Raw genomic sequence first — 19,925 nt, 5'->3', positions numbered from 1 at the left:
TTTTGATCAAAACGCAGTTAAACTACACCTCCATCGTCTTTCATAAGCTCCACTTGCTTCTTGGTTTGGGTTTGAAATCCCTAACTCCATAATATAAGACTAGGTATCAGAGGTTTCTAGCTAAAGGGAACACACAATTGAACATTTTAGCAAGCTCAATTGGGACATTCGGGTAACCGACTTGGAGGTCTGGTACAAATGTAAGCTCTTCTGAAGGTTGTTCCTACAGAGATTTAGTTTCTGTGCTCTAATCAAGAAATATTTTTCTGGAAAAAACATATCACTGTCAACGCTCTATATGACCTCGAACAGGCCAGCAGTTGAAAACCTCTCGGAATACGAATAGATTACAGGAAACTCAAGCATGATTTTACTACTGTCGACCATCTTTTCCACGCGCAATTGTCAGTGAAATACCTTGGTGTAAACCTAGTTCGAGATGATTGGGCAAAATTCACACCCTCCCTCCGATTTATGACGTCAAAGACCACAATAATTCCATATACGAAGTGCTGGGCTCCGAACCACCTCCATGTTCAACGACGCTTTTTGTGAAACCACGTGTTTTTCCATTGTCGCCCGCTAGCCACCCCAGCTGACCAAAAAACCATAAACACTCTGGTAGTGAATTGAGAGGACGTTTCGGTTTATCGCTTTTAAAGCCGAGGAGCAGGTGAGTGAGACCCCGATCCTGAAACGACCTTCCCTCGACGTCATCAGCGAAAAACAAAAAAACGCCAAGGCTTCGTAATAATTACAAAAGTCAGCCAACTCTGGTTAGGAAAATCAGCCAAGCTCTTAAGTTAGCCCATATCAGGTGACCGACTCACGGACATTCCTGAACGGCTATACCCCACGCCGGCACATCTCGCCTATGCACACCGATGCATCCCATACAAAGGCATGCAGCACCGAAAGCTGGTATATATATCTCCGTCGACCCCCAACAATGAAAATTTCGCTAACCACCAAAAAAGAGCCTGATTATGACACAATGGGCAGCATTATTAGTAATGATAACGGTTGGAGTACTTATTATCCTCATGGCTAGAGAATTGGGTAAACTGACTCAACGTATCCTTGGCTGGAACTATTTTCAAGTTGGCAATAACGATGAACAACTGTCCCTTCCTTTATAAGGCATTATGCAATGACTCCACAGACACGGTCGTGGCTACTGTGGTCACTATCTGCCGCAGTTGATGCAATTGATGGTTTAAAAAACCGATTTAGACGGATTCGCTTTAAGTCAGTTTGGCTTCGAACTAGGTAGCTGGAATACCCTGGTTTCGTTTGGTAGGAAAAGCTCAGATTTTGTCCAAAGCATACATTGTCGCTCGTTATTCTCCACAACTGATCAGACAAGGAAAAAAGTGTCTTTTTCTAGAGTGTTCCCAGCTACATGCTGGCCAAAAAGACTATGTAACTAAAGTCAAAACTAACCTTTTACTTACGGCTTGACAGATACATGACCACATTGCTGCAGAATTGAGGAAATCGTATCTGATCTTCAGAAGGTGTTCTTTGACTTGAGCACAGACCTTCAGTCGTATACCTTGTCTATAAATCCATAGGTAGAGATTGGTTCCTCAAGACTTTTTGGTATAGTACGGCTTTAGCCTTTCAGTCAAGGCTTTGAAGGTTCTCAGTTGACGTATCCTCCGTGAGGGAGGTCCAGGGGGTATGGCAAATGAATCTAGTAACACGGCATTAGCTGTAGATATGTTGTAGCATATAAGTGCCGTCCATTTTAAGCACAATTGACGTTAATTTGGCTTCGGATGGGCGGTATAGAGTTCCGGAACATATGAGCTAAAGGTAAAGCGAAGTGTTGCTGTGAAGTCATTACGCTTAACAAATTCTTCTGTGTAAGTTAATCCAGAGTTGTCCCATCGGACAAATCTTTCTGAACTTCTCCCACACAATAAAATCTATCCCCTTCATTCACTTTACTTCTAAACTGCTTCATCAATTTGATTACCGAATGTCGGCCGGTAGGGTCATGGAGATTCGTGTTTCGCAGCCATTGGTGAGGCTCATGCACGGACTCGCTATTGTGATTCTGAACAAAAGCTGGGTAATTTCAAAAAGAACAATCAGGTTCCCATTTCATTTGATGCGAGGCTTGGAAGTTCAATAAGAGCTTGAATTCCTTGGATGTCCGTAATGTCGCCCTTTTTATCAATTGGGGATAAGTGGTTCACTAGTGCCTCCAGGCTTTGGTGTATCTACACTCAGTCTTATACAATCTCGGTGAATAGCTTTCAAAATCACAGATCCCTCCGACCTTCAAACAACGTCTTGAGAAACACAAAAAAAAAAAAAGCCAAGGCTTCACCCTACCCATATCTACGTCACCACTTATACCCGTATCGGCACACAATACCTCGTCTATGCATATCTATACGTCCCATATACAGACACACCACCCATACATTGGCATATATATCTACCTCCCCCGGCCCCCTCGCTGCCCACCTGGAAAATAAAAAAATATTTTAAATCATGAGTGAATTCTCAACAGCCATCATTATTGTCTTCTTTGCAATGATCTTGATAGTACTCTCATTTTTTATGTTTATGAGACATGTATTCAGCTTAACCCCACCAATTAATCAGTTCTATCCGGACATCGGCAGAATCCGCGTTGACGATAGCGATCACGATCACGAACGACCTAAAAGCCCTCAACAGGCTTGCTGATGTTAGCTTGAAGATGGTCATTGACAGACTGTGAAATCCGTACCGAATCTACTCGAATCATTCTCCAAAACTTTGGATATGAGAGAAGGAATTATCGAAGCTGTCAAACGATTAGATTTGAAGTTGTTTAGTCTCGTGAGGTAATACGATGAAAAAGGCTCACAATTGCAACGTTTAGGATGGATGTAATTGAGGCGGTGACAGATGTGCTTTCTTTGACCTTTATCATGAATGCCAGAGTAGTCAACAACCGTGTTCGTTGCTCGACGCAAAAGAAAACTTCAAAGCGATTGCAGAAGGCATTGGTTTGCAGGCCAAGATTGGGAAATATGTGATTGAGACAGATACAATTGCAAGACGAATCCAAACCATGCTTACCTATCGAGATTTGACTTTCCAGGACAGTCGAACCATAAAATGAAGAAATGGTTGGGTGGTTAAATAAGAATGGCTTATTGGATAAAATTATGCTAATTGAGGTCTCATTATAACGCTAGCACGCAATCGTGCTGCAAAAAGTACATGTCAGTTGAAGCCTTGCCTTGGCGATTTTGTCAGCTATAACGAAAGCGCCACCTTACAAAGCAATTGTGTCTTTCAGCTAATGTAAAAGCACACAAATATACGGCCACAGCTCCAGACGGTATTCCAAAATGTAGAGCAATGAAACTTTTAAAAACAGTGCAAAGACGAATCAGATGTATTTTCAGCTCCGTGGGTCTCGGTGGTGTCTATTTATGCTCTTCACACTTGAATGGAGACAAACGAGAAATATCACACAACGAAATGACAGTGTACATGATTGGGCTCATAATGGGCGGCTGATTCCTACCCCTAAAAGAAACCGATCACCGGGTCCACAGATCAAAATGCTACCTGGATCGCTTGCCGGATCTCCCGATCAAGCCGATGATCTGTGCCTGAATCTATTCATTACTAATTTCTCTTTATTAGAGTAAGAAAATACAACGAATATCAAGTCTACACCCACTCTCGTTCGATAGCTCCATTCATAAGTATACAGTAGCCTTCCTGGCGGCTGACAGTCTATCTGATGCAAGAAGGACCCCGGTCCGTATCACGCCAGCTCTAGAAGAGCATATCTAAGGTACAGCAGATACACAAACCGGCCAAACATGCCATCAAGCAGTTCTCGTTACCGCTCGAACGTTTCTGCTGAACATAGTACTGCTGTTGCGGCTGCTGTTGGTAGTATCCACCGCCCTGTGGTGGGGGACCGCCGTAACCTTGCTGCTGGTATCCACCGCCGTAACCCTGTTGAGGGTATCCGCCACCGTATCCTTGTTGGGGGTATCCACCACCTTGTTGATAACCTTGCTGATACTGGGGCTGGCCTTGTGGGGCGTAACCTCTTGAGGTCTGGCCTGCACCTTCGTCGGACACAGTAGGCTGCTGCTTGCTGTCGGACCAGTTTGGTGGAGGACCTGTGGGAGGATTATAAGACATGGGAGGAAAAGATGGTGATGAAGTGTAAATGTTGATTCCAAGAAAAGAGCCGGGGTGGCGCTGTGTGCAGTACCCACTGATTTTAGAGGATCGGTTAGCGAGCGGTCTGGAGCCGGGGTTATGAGGGATGACGTGGATTGAGGAAATTGTTTTTTTAAATTTGGTGGAGGTGGTTTAGGGTAGTTTGGTTTTCAGTATTTTAATGAAAAATCCTCTTTTTGGTTTTTTTTCGTGGGCCTCTGCGTCATCGAAGGGTCAGCGCTTGGGTGCAAATGAGGCACAGTAGGAGCAGTAGTGACCGTAAGCGCCAGGCTGTTTTGGGGTAGCAGGCCGAAAAGCGGGCATTTCGGGTTTTGACGAGGGTTTTTTGGTTTTTGGTTTTCGGTGGTTTTTGAAATTGTAGAGGAGGTTTTTTCGGTTGATGGGGTGTTTTTTTTTTCACTTCAGCCGTTCGTGGAAAGCGGATTTGGTGGGTGTGGAAATTCCGGTAGAGGATTCCGCCACCGAGCAATTTGTGGTGATATTTTGGCATTTCGGTTATTTTCAGGGTCTTTTGTGATGACCACAAGCACGGCTGGCGGCTGAAGTACCGGCTTTTTGGTGTTTCACGGCACCACTTTCCTTCTATCTTTCGCAGCCGTTGAGAGCCGCAAAGCGATGCATCGGCTTTGCATTTTGGGTTGGAATAAATGGACGGAAAAGTGTGGGAGGTTGGAATTTTGGGAATCTGGAAAGAAGGAGATTGTTTTATAAGAGAATTGAAGGGTTCTCGGGGGCTGGTTGAACTGGGATATAGGTCGTTGAACAGGCAAAATGGCCAGGGAAGCATATGGCTGCGAAAATGAAGAACCGCAATTTCGCCGAGGATGGTCAAACCTACAGTTTGTGGCTTTTGGGTAAATTTGTCAAATTCAGGGTTCACCTCGAGGAAGATCCTCTTTGTGGCTTATCGTGGGTGCATGAGTTAGTCTCACTAAGCCACCACTGGTATCTGGGATCGTCAAGTGCACTAATCAGAGAAGTCGTGTGTTGAAGGGCACTACAGACATTTTTTGTACTTTAGACAATCTACGCTTTACTACTCTAAGTCACTGTATCTATTGGTACATTGCCGGTGAGTTAGCGATACAGTCTCTAACAAAGAGGATATTGGGGTATTTGACTTAGCTATTCATCTGGTATCAAATTCAAGCTGGCAAATATCGTGCCACTGTTTAAGCATTTAATATTTCTCGATCTCCATTTCACTTAGATTTCAATTTTTGGGCAACCTTGTCCCGTTATGCGGTCTGGTTTCGATTTTCAATCGACAACCAACCTGTTTCTGTGGTACGCTCTTTTCCGACCACTTTCCTTCTTCTGTGCCTTTTGCTTTTCCCGACCGTGAAAATATCCGGTCCGCTTAGCCCCAAAGCCGTCCACAATTTGCACCTTCTTATGACAATGAGTGCATTTTATAAAATGCCTCTTACTCAACGCAGACGGTTCTTCCCATGAAAATACTCGGAAAGGGCCAGCCTGTTCCAAATCGCAAGGGTAAATAAACATTTCCTGATAGTTGTCAAAGTAAAGGGACTTGATATCCATACGTTCAATTCCTCTCCTCTGGAACTCTGCATCAATGAAGCTCACAAAATCGCCTTTTAAGCGAGGTCTCAAAACCATCAAGACCTTAAACATAGGTTCAACTAGATGAGTGTGGCAAAAAGCCAGCACGATAGCTGGATGGGCATGGGCGTGGTCCAATTGTTCATCTTTCTTCTTCCAATGGATCAATAAATCGGTGTACAGCATCGCAGGCACCTTCGATACTTCATCGTACATTCTCTTGAACAGGCACAATGTATCATCCAGGTTCGGAGGTAAGAAGCTTGCCCTGATACCGTTATTCAAGAGCTCAGCACATACTTTATCTGCATTCCTCTTGATCGGAATCCTGTCTTGTTCTGGTAAAGACTCCAAATAGGCAGCACCTTCGTCAACATCCTTGACATACTTCCTGATGTAATCGCAGCATCTGTAACCACAAGATTGCCGAATGGATTCAAATGTCCAGATTGACCACCATATGAGGTCTTTTGGATGGCGAAGCACAAAGGGTATTAAAAGCTCACAGTACGACTGATCACCGTAACGCTCCTCTTTATAGATACGACAAACCTGTGCGTGAGGTGTAGCAAGGAAGTTCATTGATTTTAGGAAAAAAGATGTGGGTTTCTGAGATTTCTCCATCAGCAAGGGAATGGATTAAATATGATCTACTTTATCTCGTGTTAGGTCATCGAACCCCGGAAGTATACGTGATACATACCGTCGCTTGTGTAAGTCAGAAAGACAATCAAGATACGTCCGGTTGGGTTGACAATCGGTAAAGATCGCTCGATCTCCATTTTCGAAATTTCGAAAATCCGATAAAATAGTGGTTTCCATATGGTAGAATTTTTGTGTGCTCACTCATCAGTGTCAAGTGGACCAACTTCTGAGAAAGTGTAACTTTGTGCACGAGCTATCAACAAAAATGGCCCCACTAAGTTCGATGACCTCAAATCTTACGGAATGATCAATTTTCGCATTGATCTTTCTTTCAATAAAAAAAGAATAGGAACCATTTTATACCTGGTTCTCTATACTCTTCATGTTGAAGAGGGAACTACCAAGAGTTTCCAGACCCTATAAGGCCAGATTCCTCATGACAGTTTTGTTTCAATGGTTCCATTGATACATTGCTGGTTAGTACGATATAGTCTTTGACAAGACAGACTATATCGGCTGTTCTTATTAAGTTATTTCATCTGGTATCAAATATTGCTTAGCATGTTTCACGAATGTGCTGAAGCACTAATATCTCTCTGTTGGTAGAATTGAATTTCTTAGCAAATCTTGTGCTGTGATATTGTGTAGTCTCGTTGGAGACACTCAGTTGGGAATCCGCTTGTTTCTGTGATAAGCTCTCCCTCTGCCATTTTCCTTTTTTGGCGCCATTGGCTTTCTCTGACCATGAATAGATCTAGTATCATTAAACCAACAGTCTTTCACAAAGTGTCCCTTTTTATGGCAACGAGTACATTTTATAAAACGCCTCTTGTTGACCGATCCTTGTTCCTCATTCCGAGCTTTTTCAGATATAGATGGTCCAAGAATATGGTCCCAATACTTGTCCTTGTCGTAGACTGCCATGTCATTATAGCGATCGCAAAAGAGAGACTTGATGTCTACCCTCTCGATGCCCCTTCTGTGAAATTCTCGCCCAACATAATACTCGAAGTCGCCTCGTAAATATGGCCTTCTATACATCATAACCTTGAAATCAGCGTCGATTTGATGTGTGTGTAAGAATGCCAGTATGTGACTAGGAAGCACATCTGCATCCTTCAAATTTTTCTCCTGTTCTTCCCAACGAATCATCAAGCTTATGAGACTCTTCACGGTTAACTTCGACCCGCTTTCGAACGTCTTTTTGAAAGAATCCAATCCATTAACCCCGTGCATAAGGGGAAGATCCCATTTTATACCTTCAGAGGTGATTGCACGGCAAACGCTATCTGTGTTGCACACTATTCTTCTTCTTTGCTGTATAGGTAAGGAATTCAAGTAGGATGTGCCTTCATCGACATCCTTGACATACTTCAAAATGTAATTGCAAACCTGATCGCCAAAAACCTTTGAAATGCTCGGAAATATCAAAATAGACCACCAAATAAGGTCTTGAGGATGTTCGAGCACAAATGGGATTTCAAGCTCACAATACTCGTCCCCATCCTGCTCGTATTTCCATAGCTCTAACACCTTTGGAGTGAGAGGTGCAAAGTAGTTCTCCGAACGCTCTGGTGTGAGTTGGGTATATTTGGCAATTTGCAACATCGATTGACCACCGCAAAAGAACAAGTTGTTTGAATTTGAAAAATCGTTTGAACTTTGGGAACTAGCAATAAATGGAGTGTCCAGCTTATGATCGTGATGCATATAGTTGCTCATGTACCCAGATAAGCCCGATTGGGTTGATAAGCTGCCAAAAACGACAAATGACACAAATTCTCAATTCAAGGAGTGTGAAAATCTGATGAAATTGTCAAAGGTATGAATGACGGAATAAGTTCAGTTTGCTGTTTAAGCTGTGTCAAATGGAGCAAGTCTATTGATAAGAGATGGACCCTTTGCACACGAAAATGGCTCCACTGAGTTCGATAGATTTGGACCTAGAGAAAAAACGAGATTCGTGATATCCTTCCTTATATAATGAGAAAAAAAAAAAAAAAAAAAACCGGAATTCCCGCTACATACCTGGTTATCTGTGCTTCCTTAGGGAGCTATATGCACTACGTAAACGTCTCATAGTATGGGGCGGCATCCTGCGGCTTACTAATTTGTCAAGCTGACTAATGGTCTATTTGTCAACGGACTGATTTTTTATTTTTCAAGCTGGCTAATAGTGGATTTGTCGGTATGGATCTATGTAAGAGACCTTTTTGCCATCAATTCGTAAATTAATAGATTAAGTACCGATGAACTCTTTCACCGGTCTTTCTGCATCTCTCACATATTCTGTTGGAAATGCAGTACAGAAATATGCTCGCTTGGATCATCACTGAGATCTCCAAGAAAAGCAGAGAAAGTGGAGATATAGGTTATGAGTTCGTCAGAAATGACCAAAGCAGTCATGCTACTCCTTGATTGCTACAGTTGCCCGACGACTGCTATTCAGAAAACTATACAAAGAGACTGAGAAGTCCGCTTCTTAAATTATCACTTTTAAGTATTAAAGAACTCTTTCACCGATCTCACTGCATCTGTCTCACATATTCAGTAGATCTTGTTCCGCACCTGACCAACTATAAATACAATTCCGGTCTAGGTAGGCACTGGTAGATCGTTGGGGAAGGTTTACAAATGTCTCTGAAAGTGAATCTCCTCTCATTACGTCATTATCTGACTTTTCTGATAACTCTTCTGCTTCTTCATGATAGAGTCCTGCATATGGCATACATATATACTTACTTCTTCTTCCTCTAGACGAACAGAGCCGTCCTATTTTTACTTTTCAGGATCCAAAGTCACAGGTTCCCTTTCTCCTCTGCAATTAAATCCCCGAATCATCCTCCAATCAAAACTCCGTCGAACATCCTTCACATAACACTTCACAACTCCCAGTTGGGACTATGCGGCTTATCAAAAACGCCTATTTATCAAGCATCATATTTGCCAGCCAGGACAATATATAAAAACTTCTTCTCGCCCTCAAATCCAACCAACTAAGTTTTAATGAACTATTTCACAGATGTTTCTACACCTGTCTCACGCCAGTCATCCTTTGAACCCTGCTAATACAGCCTCATAGATACCTGAGTCTTTTGGAAAGTTCTCAGTGACTCGATCGGCAAGATTGATTGAGGTAACGCCCAAAGAACTGTAGTAACCCCCAACAGATTCCTCGTGGAGCCCATCGTGGGTTCCAAAAAATCCCATAAAGTACCTTTCATAATCGGTGAAAGAATTAGCTTGAAGATAAACCCATGTCTTGTGACTGTTCTGGATGCATTTGGCTTCATCCATGTTGAGCTGGTTCCCCCATTTGATCAAAAATGTAACAAATTGTCTAGCATTGTACTGGAAATTGGTCCAATGCCACTTTCTCCAACCTTCCATCAGATATCTAGGCCTCCCGCCAACATCGACCCCAGCAGAAAGCACAGCTTCAGCTATGGATTCGCAATGGAGCTTGACTTTTTCTGCAGTGGTTGGGTTCAATTTATCTGTAGTCAACCATTCATTTGCCTCTTTTCCAGTTCTGAGGTAAGTGAGGATATATTGATACTCCCTCCATCCGAAGACTCTCTGGACTTCGAGCAACACGCCATGAAGCCAAACCAAATACTCATCCCTTGACTCAAGCTTGAAAGGGATGACAAACTTTCGACGGTGAAAATCACATTCATCATCTTCAAAAAGATGTTCGATCACTGGTGCACCGAATACAGGTAATGCAGTAGCGGCGAGGGCAGCCATCTTGCACTAGATGGTAGTGGTTCTTGAAATGGATGCTATAGACGTGGGAAAGTGGGTAGAATCATATAGTTGACATGATGTAGGGGTTGCATGATCTGAAACACTTTCTGAAACACCAGTGGAGGCACTGACATGCGGCTCCTTGTTTCATCCCTACATATAACGTGGATATTTTCTGGCACTTCAAACACGTCACGTGCTTTTAGTCACGTGCCCATATTTGATTGTTGAGCACCGACACCCAGTACACCAGCAGCTACTTGGAAGTAGTTAATATGCAGTGTGTCAGACATTCTATCAAAATACTAGTATAGTTTTAGGTTGGAAGTAAGGTGTGTTCTAGTCACCTTTTAGTATATTAAACTCACTTAATGCTACCTCAGCGAACCCACTACATATTTATACCCAGGAATCTGCTGCTCATCGAGCGGCTCATGAAAAGGTTTTCTCTAGGACTCCTGGATATGATCTCTCATATACACAGTCCTCAACATTGATAACAGACCGATGCTTCCTTCATGCAGAAGCTACTACACCATCACCAACTACTATGGAAGACAGATCTATATGCCTGTTCTATCTGAAAATAGGAGCATGCAGGCACGGAGAGAAGTGTGCTCGTAAGCACATCAGGCCCCAGGAGCTGAAAACGGTGCTTTTAGCCAATCTATATCCAAATCCAAAAACAGACAGAAACAGCGACATCTCAGACTCCAACGAGTCGTTTGAACATTTTTACACGGACGTGTACAAAAGGCTTGCCCAGGCAGGCGAGATTGATTCGATGCTAGTTTGTGAAAACGAGAATTTCCATCTTAGTGGCAACGTTTACGTGAAATACACCTCCACTGTATCTGCACAACAGGCTGTGATGCTGATAAATCAGGAATGGTTTGCGGGAAAACCGGTCTACTGTGAGTTGCTGCCGGTACAGAGCTTCCATGACGCCAAATGCCGTTCTCATGATACGAATACCTGCAACAGAGGCGACCACTGTAATTTTATGCATATCAAGAAACTCAATAGCGAAGTGGGAAGACGTCTTCGGCTAGCCCAGGATAAGAGCATTGCCATAAAGAGGCTTCGAAAGCTTTTTGACGATGAGACGTGGGGAGAGGGGTATTTGGAGCCTTCGAAGGAGAAGTACTCGAGAAACAAGAAGCCCAAGGTGGCCAAGGAAGCTGAGAATGTGGTTGAGGAAGATAAGAATGGAGAGAAGGAGGAGGAAAAGGTTGAAGGGGCTGAAAAGACAAGCGAGACAGCTGAGACAGAGTCCAAAGAGGAGGAGGAAGAGCTGGAGGAGGTTTCCACCACCGAGGCTGTTGCTCGTTTATTTTCATAAAATTGCATTTCCACATGGGTCATGACGGATTGGTTGCGGCCAAATCAAACACGCTTGGCTGATTCACATTCAACAGAATAATAGACATGTTTGAAACATGAATTCATTCAAGGGCATATCCATTAATTCATATACATCGGCGTTCTTTACGCAAATACACAGAGCAGCGTGCTCTACCTCGACGAAAACAAGATGAACAACTGCTGTTTGTTCAATTTCCTCCCCAACCGGATGACCTCCGCAGAACCGCTTTTTAGCTGGTACTCTCCTTCCTGAGGTGCTTTTCCATATCTTGAATGAAGCTCACGAAGAAGCACGTTCAGTTGAAACGGTTTGATGGCGTTGGAGGTGGTGCCTATCGTAATATGTAAATGCTCCACTGTTGGCTTGAGTACGAGCAGTTGTCTGGAAAACCCCCCGGTGGTATTTCTCTCGTACATCTGTCCCATTTTCACCTCCACAGTGACCAATTTTCGGTCAAATACTACAGCTCTCACCAAAGTCACATCACAGTGGTCTGACAAATTGGCCAATTTGCCATTAGTCAATTGGGAACCAACATACTCTGCATCCAAATTCTCACCTAGCCAGTACCAGGCCGCTCCCAGCCTACTAGCATCGTTTTTGTGGCCCACGGTGATGTGGAATTCGCTCTGAACTCGATTTTTACTTTTTAAGCTGAACCATGTGTCGTTGTCGTCGAGGAACTCATCCAAGTAGTTGATGAGGTTTCTCCTCTCTTTGATCCTGATACCGTAGTACTCGGGCTTTCTTACCATTGTGTTCTTTTTTCGATCTTGTTGAGATCGAATCGCCAAGTACTACTGAGCCTGTTAGCGATGCAGGCATATACCAAGACCCCGAGTAACGGAGCGAGTAGGGGGTTCAAGTAGCGAGTCTTGATAAATTGCAATGATATTTCGATATTTTCGTCGATGAATTTTTTTTGAATTCTGTGATTTCTTGTGTTGTGTATCTCGTGGTTTTACCTCATGTTAGTAGGCGACCACCTTCTCATCGATGCTTCATATGCATAGATTTGCAGCCATTGGAAATCATCTACCTTGTTGATACTGTTTCATTTAAAATGCCGAAATTCAAATTCCTCAAGAATATTATCGTGGCGATGTCATTTGAATGCTGAATATTGCACGATCCGATGGTCAATTATAGCGGACGCCGAAGTTCATGCGATTTAAAACTAAACGGTGTTTAATTTCTTGGTCTTTGCATTGACTTTTTCTTTTGACATATTCAATCACGATACCAATGGGAGGCTCCCATATCATGGGAATTATTGATCAAAAGATGCAGCTGTCTGGTCACTCTTGACCCAGCTGTACTGTCCATTTGCTTCAGCCAGTAATGCTTGCCTTGCTGGATGTTTGTTCTACTTTTTACATTTTGAATGTTTTTCTAGTTCTGGGTTCGCCATTGGGTTGCCTATGCACGGCTGAGTGGTAGTGTGGTCTGGTAAGGAGGAGCTTGATTTAAGTGATTCTGATACTTTCTCAAACTTTAAGGCAGCTCTACCTGCTGAAATCTTTTCAACTCAAGTCTTGAATAAACTTGGTCAAACTTACTCGAAAGCTACGTCAGAGGGCTTATCAGCTCAGAGTCAGAGTGATGGAATTGTGTTTCCTAGCGTTTTGTTGGCAATGTTGGTGTGATTCTGCGCCAAATTGATGGGCTACTAGACATCGTATCCTCGAGAAAAGTCCAGTCCTTTTTTCTATCGGAAATGTCAACGAATTGGCATAGAATTTAGCCGTGCTAGAAACGTCATTACCAAGGGAGCCCGCTTTCTGAGAGTGTAATCGAATGGTCGTTTCGAAGTTTGGTGGGAGCTTGAAAGAAGGCGATTTTTTAGCATGAGTATTCAGCTAGCATATATGTTTCAAGATGGACATGAGCAATATGGCATGGTTGAAGCATAAGATTATGATATCTAGAGCTAAGGTTTGACTTGTCTTAGTTGTAGAGTGGTAGAATAGGAGCTTGTGGTAATTGTGAAAGTGCACCTTAGATGTATCAACGACAACTAACCACAAGTGACAAACCATGATTTTAAATAAGAGAGTTCAGGAGGTTTTGTACGATATAAGAAACTCTCCTTTGTGAGTCTATCATAATAAGCTCATCAGGATTCCCACAAGGACAGCGGACTATCACCAAAACCCACACTATCAATACCGCACAATGTGAGACAAAAAAATTGCAATTAAGCCCAAAACAGGTGGGAATCTCCAGAACCCCCAAATTGGGTAAAACTACTGCCAATTATTATCTAGCGGCCTCTCATATTTTTTTAGCCTTAACTATGGCGATTCAAGCGCTTTGGTTTCTTTTGACAGAGGTGCGTGAGCGAGTATTGGACCTACTCTAGATGGACGAATTTTTGTGAAAATTCACCCAAAAGACTGACCACTTTTTGCGTGGTATCTATAGTTACCGTGTTGGGACCTAGTGTCGTGACCTTTTTGCTACAACCTTCCTCTCTTGAATTAACCCTCATGACCAAACCCAGGTTTGTGACCACCAAGACAGTAGAATATTATTTCGTAGAACAGGCCTTTGGACTATAAAGCAAGGCCCATCCTCCCTGAATTCTTTTTCCTTATCCACCACTTATCGATCAAAAATGCCCGCCGTTTCTACCGCCAGCACTATCACCAAAGCATCTAAGAAGAAGAGCTTCCCTAAGAAGACGTCCACTGACAGAGGCAGCCTCAAGGAAAGTGACGCCCACATTAGGGAGAAAAAATTGAAGGACAAGAAGAGAAAGCGTTCTCAGAGAAAGCGTTCTACTAAGAACCCCAAGGACGTCAAGGAGGACGTCAAGGAAGACGTCTCCAAGTCCACCCCATCTCAGGTTAAGCCTGTTGAGTCTACTAAGGAAAAGAAGAAGAGGGTGTTCCTCTCTAACGAGGGCGACTCCTTCTACCCATCCCAATTCTTCACTTTCCAGCTCATTTTTGAGGACTTTGTGCCTCTCAACCCAGGTCAGACTTCTTACCTTGAGCACTACTTGGCCCAAAAGAAGGAAGAATGCCCAGAGGTGAAGGAAACTCCTGAGCCCGAGGTCATTCCTGTTCAGCACTTGCCTGAATCAGCCAACCCAGTTCAGGAAACTCCAGAAGCTGAGGTCATCAACCCAGTTCCAGTTCAGGAAACTCCAGAACCAAAGGTTACCATAACTCCAGCAATTTCCCCTAAGCTCGAGGTTTCTAACAATGTCCAGGCAGCACCTTTGCCCCTGGACTTTCCCTCCAAGACTTGGTCGTCTGAAAAGACCTACTACTCAGGCGACTTTCTCCACTTCAGAAAGTCACTCAAGGAAGAGGAAGTTTCCTACCTCCCCAAGGAATTCTTTTTCTGGCAGGACGCCTTATCCGAGAAGTCTGAGGAGTCGTTCGACATCGAGGACTTTTTCGAGTTCCAACTTATTCTGGAGGAGCTCATGTCTCTTGACCCACTGAAGAAGACCACCAAACCAAAGAAGGTCTTCCTCGTGGACGACGGACAATTTTTCGTCACCGACTTATTCAGCTTTCAAACCATTGCTGAAAGTCTCGAATCACTCGACGGTGATTTGTCTGACTACGAGTTCTGCTTGCGTGAAGAGCAGTTTGAGTTGTACTCCAGTGGAGAATCGGAGCCAGAAACAGAGCCCGTGAAGACTCAGGAGGTCTACTTCCCCGAAGACTTCTGCAAATTCTTCCAGCTCTGGACTTCGAGCCCTAAGTACAATGAGGTGTTTCTTCCAAACGACTTTTACTTTTGGAAGGATGCCACCAACGACGAAGACACTCCTTCATTTTGCCAAGGGACTTTTTCCACTGGCAGGGTGTCTTCAATGAGAGAAGCAACGAGTCCTTCCTTCCCCTGGACTTCAGCTTCTTTCAGCACATCACTGATTCAGAGCCCTCTTTCGCTGAAACCAATGATGAAACAAAGACCTCCAATCTTCCCCTGGAGCGCCCGAAATCAGAGTTCTTTCCAAAGGGCTTTGTGCCTTGGAAGAGACAGACAGAGAAGGTGACTTCCTACCTTGGAGTCATTTTCAAGCTTCCGAAGAACTTCCCCACCGAGACTGTAAAGCCTACGGTGAATCCACAGAATCTGCATCCTGACGAGGTTTACGAGCTGGACAGTTCGGAGCAGTCATCCATATTCGAGATGGTGCGCCATTGGGATGCAGATTTGAGTGACTCTGATTTTGACGTCTGCCTTGAGAAGGTGGACTGAGACTCAGTCGCCGAGTGAAGCTAAAGTGTATGAAAGTAATAAAAAAAAAAAAAAAAAAAAATAGCATTGTAGCGGGACCTTCAGTGGTTGTCTGATGGTGCTTCAAAAACGCAGATTCCTAGCCATGCTTGATTCAGGTGATGTACTGTCCATTTGCTTCAGCCAATTATCCACTTCTTGCTAGAATTGCCTAATAAACGATTTTCTTTTTGCACCATGACCCACCTACACCACACCTATTTTGCAAAAGCCGCTAGTCCACACTAGCGCTCTGCTTGAGCCCATCGCAACACAGCCTTGCACTTCCCATTGTGCCAAGACTCGGTCGGGAAGCTACAAATTGAAATCTTACTGTTTGGATAAGGTTTCGTTTTCTCGGATCCACAAAGGCACTATTCCAAGTCTTTTTCAACTGAGTCCCAAAAACGTCATACCCCATGATGCCAATCTCCACCCATCTCCTCATCTTCGCTTACATCAAGTCACGCAGAGGACCCCGACGCCCAGAAATCCGGACCTGTCAAAGTGCCGCAAAAGCCTTAATTCAAACGTCAAGCCCGGATAATTATACCGTCTGGGGCGTTTGTTCAGGCGTGAAGCCACACTTTTCGCTGTGGCATGTATTGCAGCCGTGCTTACGCCGCGACCCTTATTTACTCGTGCAGTGATAGGCTCAATATCTTAGAACGGGCGCATGGCGGCGATTGTGCGGCTAGAAGATGCGTTGCTTTTTGGGAAAACCCGCTGGTGGGTTAGGGTGGGTTTCGTGCTTATCGGTAAAGTCGTGGTTGTGAGCGCGCGGCCAATTGTGTCAGTGAACCACACCAGCGGAATTTAGGTTTGGGCGAGAAAGTCGCTTAAGTGAGTTTCGGCATTTGCTGGAAAGGTGCGTCTGAGCACCCCTAGTGCATGGATTTTGCATTTCCCGGGCGTTTAGACCGAATCCACCGTCGCTTGCATCCATGCTTATCTCTGTCATCCTGTACACGGCCGGCGACTTACGCAGCCTTGCGTCTATGGAGTAGGCAATTTGCAATTGCCAATTAGTCCCTGCAAATGAGGCAACCTCTTCGCTGCATACTTATGGAGCACGAAATCACCGTTTTCAAAAACTCCCCAAGTCATGTCCCACCAACCGGTTTCCGACAGCTCCAGCGTGTCTGATAATGGCCCTTCCATAGATAAGGCCAAAACCAACGAGATAGTCCACACTGTCACCTCGGTGGACATCGAAAAGGTGGAGAAAGAGCTTGAACACGATGACTGGCTGTACCACGAGGGAAACGTGGAAGAATTGGCCAACTCGCCTTATCCTGAGGTTCGTGCTGCTGTGACGTTGGATATCGACCTTGACGTTAAGCTCAACCACTGGAGAACATGGACCTTGACGTTGATCTTTGTGATTGTGTTTGCGGGTGTGAACCAGTTCTTCTCGCTCCGTTATCCTTCTTTGACAATCGGCTTCATTGTGGCCCAGATTGTGTCGTTTCCAATCGGTAAGCTTTTAGCGAGACTTCCAGAATACAAGCCCTCGTTCCTTCCCGATTTCTTCCAGCTCAACCCAGGCCCATACTCCAAGCAGGAGCATGCTTTGCTTACCATCGTGGTCTCCTTGACGTCGTCCACCTCGTACGCAATGAACATCCTCATCACCCAGACCAACTTCTACAACCAGAGTCTCGATGCTGGATACATGATTCTTTTGGTGTTTTCCACCCAACTTTTGGGCTACGGTGCAGCTGGACTCACCAGACGCTTTATCGTCTACCCTGCCGCCATGATCTGGCCCCAGACTTTGGTGACAACGTCTCTTTTCAACACCTTGCACTCCAAAGAAGGCGATGTTCTCGATAAGATGAACGCCAACGGCTGGACCATGTCGAGATACAAGTTTTTCGGAATTGTGTCCATTTTCTCCTTTGTCTGGTACTGGTTGCCCGGCTACCTTTTCAAGGCGTTGTCGTACTTTGACTTCATTACGTGGATCTGGCCCAGAAACCTCATTGTCAACCAGGTTTTCGGTGTTCAGTCGGGACTTGGAATTATCCCAATTTCTTTTGATTGGACCCAGGCCACCCAGGCCATGTCTGCCTCGCCATTGGCTACTCCAGCCTGGGTTTCGGCAAACACCTATGCATCTGTGTTCATTTTCTTCCTTATCGTCTTGCCATGCTTATACTACACCAACACCATGTACGCCAAGTACATGCCGGTGATGCTGACAACGACATTCGACAACAAAGCCAAAAAGTACAATGTTTCTAAAGTGCTCAACAGCAGGCTTGAGTTTGACGAGGAGAGCTACAAGCAGTATTCGCCCTTGTTTGTGCCGTTTTCGTACCTTCTTTCTTATGCACTCAATTTTGCAGCCGTTGTGGCCATTTTCGTCCACTGTTTCTTGTACCACGGTAAGGAGATCGTGCAAAAATTGAGAGACCAAAGAGCCGGCGGTGAGGATATCCACAAGAGATTGATGAACAACTTCAAGGAAGCGCCCGACTGGTGGTACTTGGTTTTGTTTGTCATTTCTATTGGCCTCTCATTTGCAGCCGTTTGTGCCTATGAAACACAGCTTCCATGGTGGGGTCTTATCATTTCCTTGTTGATTGCGTTTGTCAACTTCATCCCCCAGGGCTTGCTTGAAGGTATCACCAACCAGCACGTTGGTCTTAACATCATCACCGAGCTTGTGGCTGGTTACATCTGGCAAGGTAAGCCTTTGGCCAACATGATGGTCAAGTTGTACGGCTTTATTCCCATGAGACAGGGTCTTGAGTTTTCGAGAGATTTGAAGATTGCTCAGTACATGAAGATTCCTCCCAGACTCTTGTTTTTTGCCCAGATTGTCGGCACTTTGGTGGCTGCTTTGGTCAATGTGGGTGTGCAAGAATGGATGAGGTCCAACATCGACAACATCTGTGATCCCAAACAGGCAGACGGTTTTATCTGTGCTAACGGTAGAACCATCTTCAACGCTTCTATTATTTGGGGTGCCGTTGGTCCTGCTAAATTGTTCAACCCAGGAAAGCGCTACAATGCATTTATGTGGTTTTTCCTCATTGGCTTCTTTGCGCCAATTGTCACCTGGCTTGTGGCCAGAAAATGGCCTAAGCACTGGGTCAGCAGGATCAACGCTCCTGTGTTCTTCACTGGTCCCGGTAACATTCCTCCATCCACCATCTACAACTACTCCCTTTACTTCGTCATTTCGTACGGTTTCAACCACTACATCCGCAAGTGGTTCAGAGCTTTCCACGTGAAGTACACGTACATTCTTTCTGCTGCTATCGACTCCGGTGTGTCGATCTCGGCGGTTATCATTTTCCTTTGTGTGTCCTATCCAGCAGGTGCACTTGTCTGGTGGGGCAACACCGTTTACAACACCAACTACGATGGTCAGTCCAAGCCATTCTACACCTTGGCTCCTGGAGAGACCTTTGGCCCCGCCACTTGGGATTAAAATTGGTAAGTCTTTAATAGTAATATGTGATCAAGAGGTGGGTTTTGTAGTGGAGGCATCAACACAGATTTGTAAGCTTTTCTATGAGGGCTAGATTTTAGAGTCGATGGCTGAAAATGATCATTTAGACTAAAAGAAGGGACTATTCAGCGTTGAAAGCGTTATCGTTAAACCGAGAGGGTGACGAGATCGATCTACAGTTTCACCACCTCTACCAAAATTAATCCATTATTATGATGAGTGGCAAAAGCAAACCGTGAATTCGGTTTAAATGAAGATTCACCGATTCTGACCCTGTTCTGACCAAATATTATGGTAGTATCAGGCCGGTCCTAATGGCTGCAAACGGTCTGGCTGTTACACCCGGACCAGAATTTACATTGCCTAATTGGGAGGATCAAGTAAAAATGGAGATAGAATTTTTCTGTGCTGTATGCAGGTCGGGCTTTAAGATCTAGGAATCTACAATCCGCCACTACAGGCGCCAAAATTATCGAAAATGAAAGGAAGTCGAGATCTGTAGTCCTTAAGTGTCAAATAAAACGATTCGAAAGTTTGGGGCAATTTTGACCGATGGGGCGTGAGATAGCGTGGTGTGGACCCTTGACTATGGGAATTGGGCTCCTCGAGACAACCCACGTATATCTCCACACACCATTCATTCGAGCGCCCATTGAAGCCAATTTTCAATCTTTTGTGCTT

At 44.4% G+C, this 19,925-nt stretch overlaps 8 protein-coding genes across 8 annotated transcripts; 3 read left to right on the top strand and 5 right to left on the bottom strand.

Annotated features, from left to right (window-relative positions):
- Window positions 1–3,792: 3,792 nt before the first annotated feature.
- Window positions 3,793–4,170, bottom strand: C7M61_005159 (uncharacterized protein; the record flags this gene model as incomplete). Its single annotated transcript, XM_024860470.1, has 1 exon — window positions 3,793–4,170. The coding sequence occupies one exon, from the start codon at window positions 4,168–4,170 to the stop codon at window positions 3,793–3,795; it is 378 nt and encodes a 125-aa protein (XP_024711391.1).
- Window positions 4,171–5,472: 1,302 nt separating this feature from the next.
- On the bottom strand, window positions 5,473–6,360 carry C7M61_005158 (uncharacterized protein; the record flags this gene model as incomplete). Its single annotated transcript, XM_024860469.1, has 1 exon — window positions 5,473–6,360. The coding sequence occupies one exon, from the start codon at window positions 6,358–6,360 to the stop codon at window positions 5,473–5,475; it is 888 nt and encodes a 295-aa protein (XP_024711390.1).
- Window positions 6,361–7,086: 726 nt separating this feature from the next.
- Window positions 7,087–8,133, bottom strand: C7M61_005157 (uncharacterized protein; the record flags this gene model as incomplete). The annotated part of the gene is made up of 1 exon (XM_024860468.1): window positions 7,087–8,133. The coding sequence occupies one exon, from the start codon at window positions 8,131–8,133 to the stop codon at window positions 7,087–7,089; it is 1,047 nt and encodes a 348-aa protein (XP_024711389.1).
- Window positions 8,134–9,471: 1,338 nt separating this feature from the next.
- On the bottom strand, window positions 9,472–10,173 carry C7M61_005156 (uncharacterized protein; the record flags this gene model as incomplete). The annotated part of the gene is made up of 1 exon (XM_024860467.1): window positions 9,472–10,173. One exon carries the CDS (start codon window positions 10,171–10,173, stop codon window positions 9,472–9,474), a length of 702 nt encoding a protein of 233 aa, XP_024711388.1.
- Window positions 10,174–10,723: 550 nt separating this feature from the next.
- C7M61_005155 (uncharacterized protein) lies at window positions 10,724–11,515 on the top strand (the record flags this gene model as incomplete). Its single annotated transcript, XM_024860466.1, has 1 exon — window positions 10,724–11,515. One exon carries the CDS (start codon window positions 10,724–10,726, stop codon window positions 11,513–11,515), a length of 792 nt encoding a protein of 263 aa, XP_024711387.1.
- Window positions 11,516–11,688: 173 nt separating this feature from the next.
- Window positions 11,689–12,294, bottom strand: C7M61_005154 (uncharacterized protein; the record flags this gene model as incomplete). Its single annotated transcript, XM_024860465.1, has 1 exon — window positions 11,689–12,294. One exon carries the CDS (start codon window positions 12,292–12,294, stop codon window positions 11,689–11,691), a length of 606 nt encoding a protein of 201 aa, XP_024711386.1.
- Window positions 12,295–14,156: 1,862 nt separating this feature from the next.
- On the top strand, window positions 14,157–15,763 carry C7M61_005153 (uncharacterized protein; the record flags this gene model as incomplete). The annotated part of the gene is made up of 2 exons (XM_024860464.1): window positions 14,157–15,271; window positions 15,322–15,763. 2 exons carry the CDS (start codon window positions 14,157–14,159, stop codon window positions 15,761–15,763), a joined length of 1,557 nt encoding a protein of 518 aa, XP_024711385.1.
- Window positions 15,764–16,886: 1,123 nt separating this feature from the next.
- Window positions 16,887–19,223, top strand: C7M61_005152 (OPT family small oligopeptide transporter; the record flags this gene model as incomplete). Its single annotated transcript, XM_024860463.1, has 1 exon — window positions 16,887–19,223. The coding sequence occupies one exon, from the start codon at window positions 16,887–16,889 to the stop codon at window positions 19,221–19,223; it is 2,337 nt and encodes a 778-aa protein (XP_024711384.1).
- Window positions 19,224–19,925: the final 702 nt, after the last annotated feature.

Source organism: Candidozyma pseudohaemuli (assembly GCF_003013735.1).
Source record: "Candidozyma pseudohaemuli strain B12108 chromosome Unknown scaffold00022, whole genome shotgun sequence".
Lineage (NCBI taxonomy): Eukaryota > Fungi > Ascomycota > Pichiomycetes > Serinales > Metschnikowiaceae > Candidozyma > Candidozyma pseudohaemuli.
Note: the sequence above shows the minus strand (reverse complement) of the source record. Positions and strands in the feature narration are given on the sequence as shown.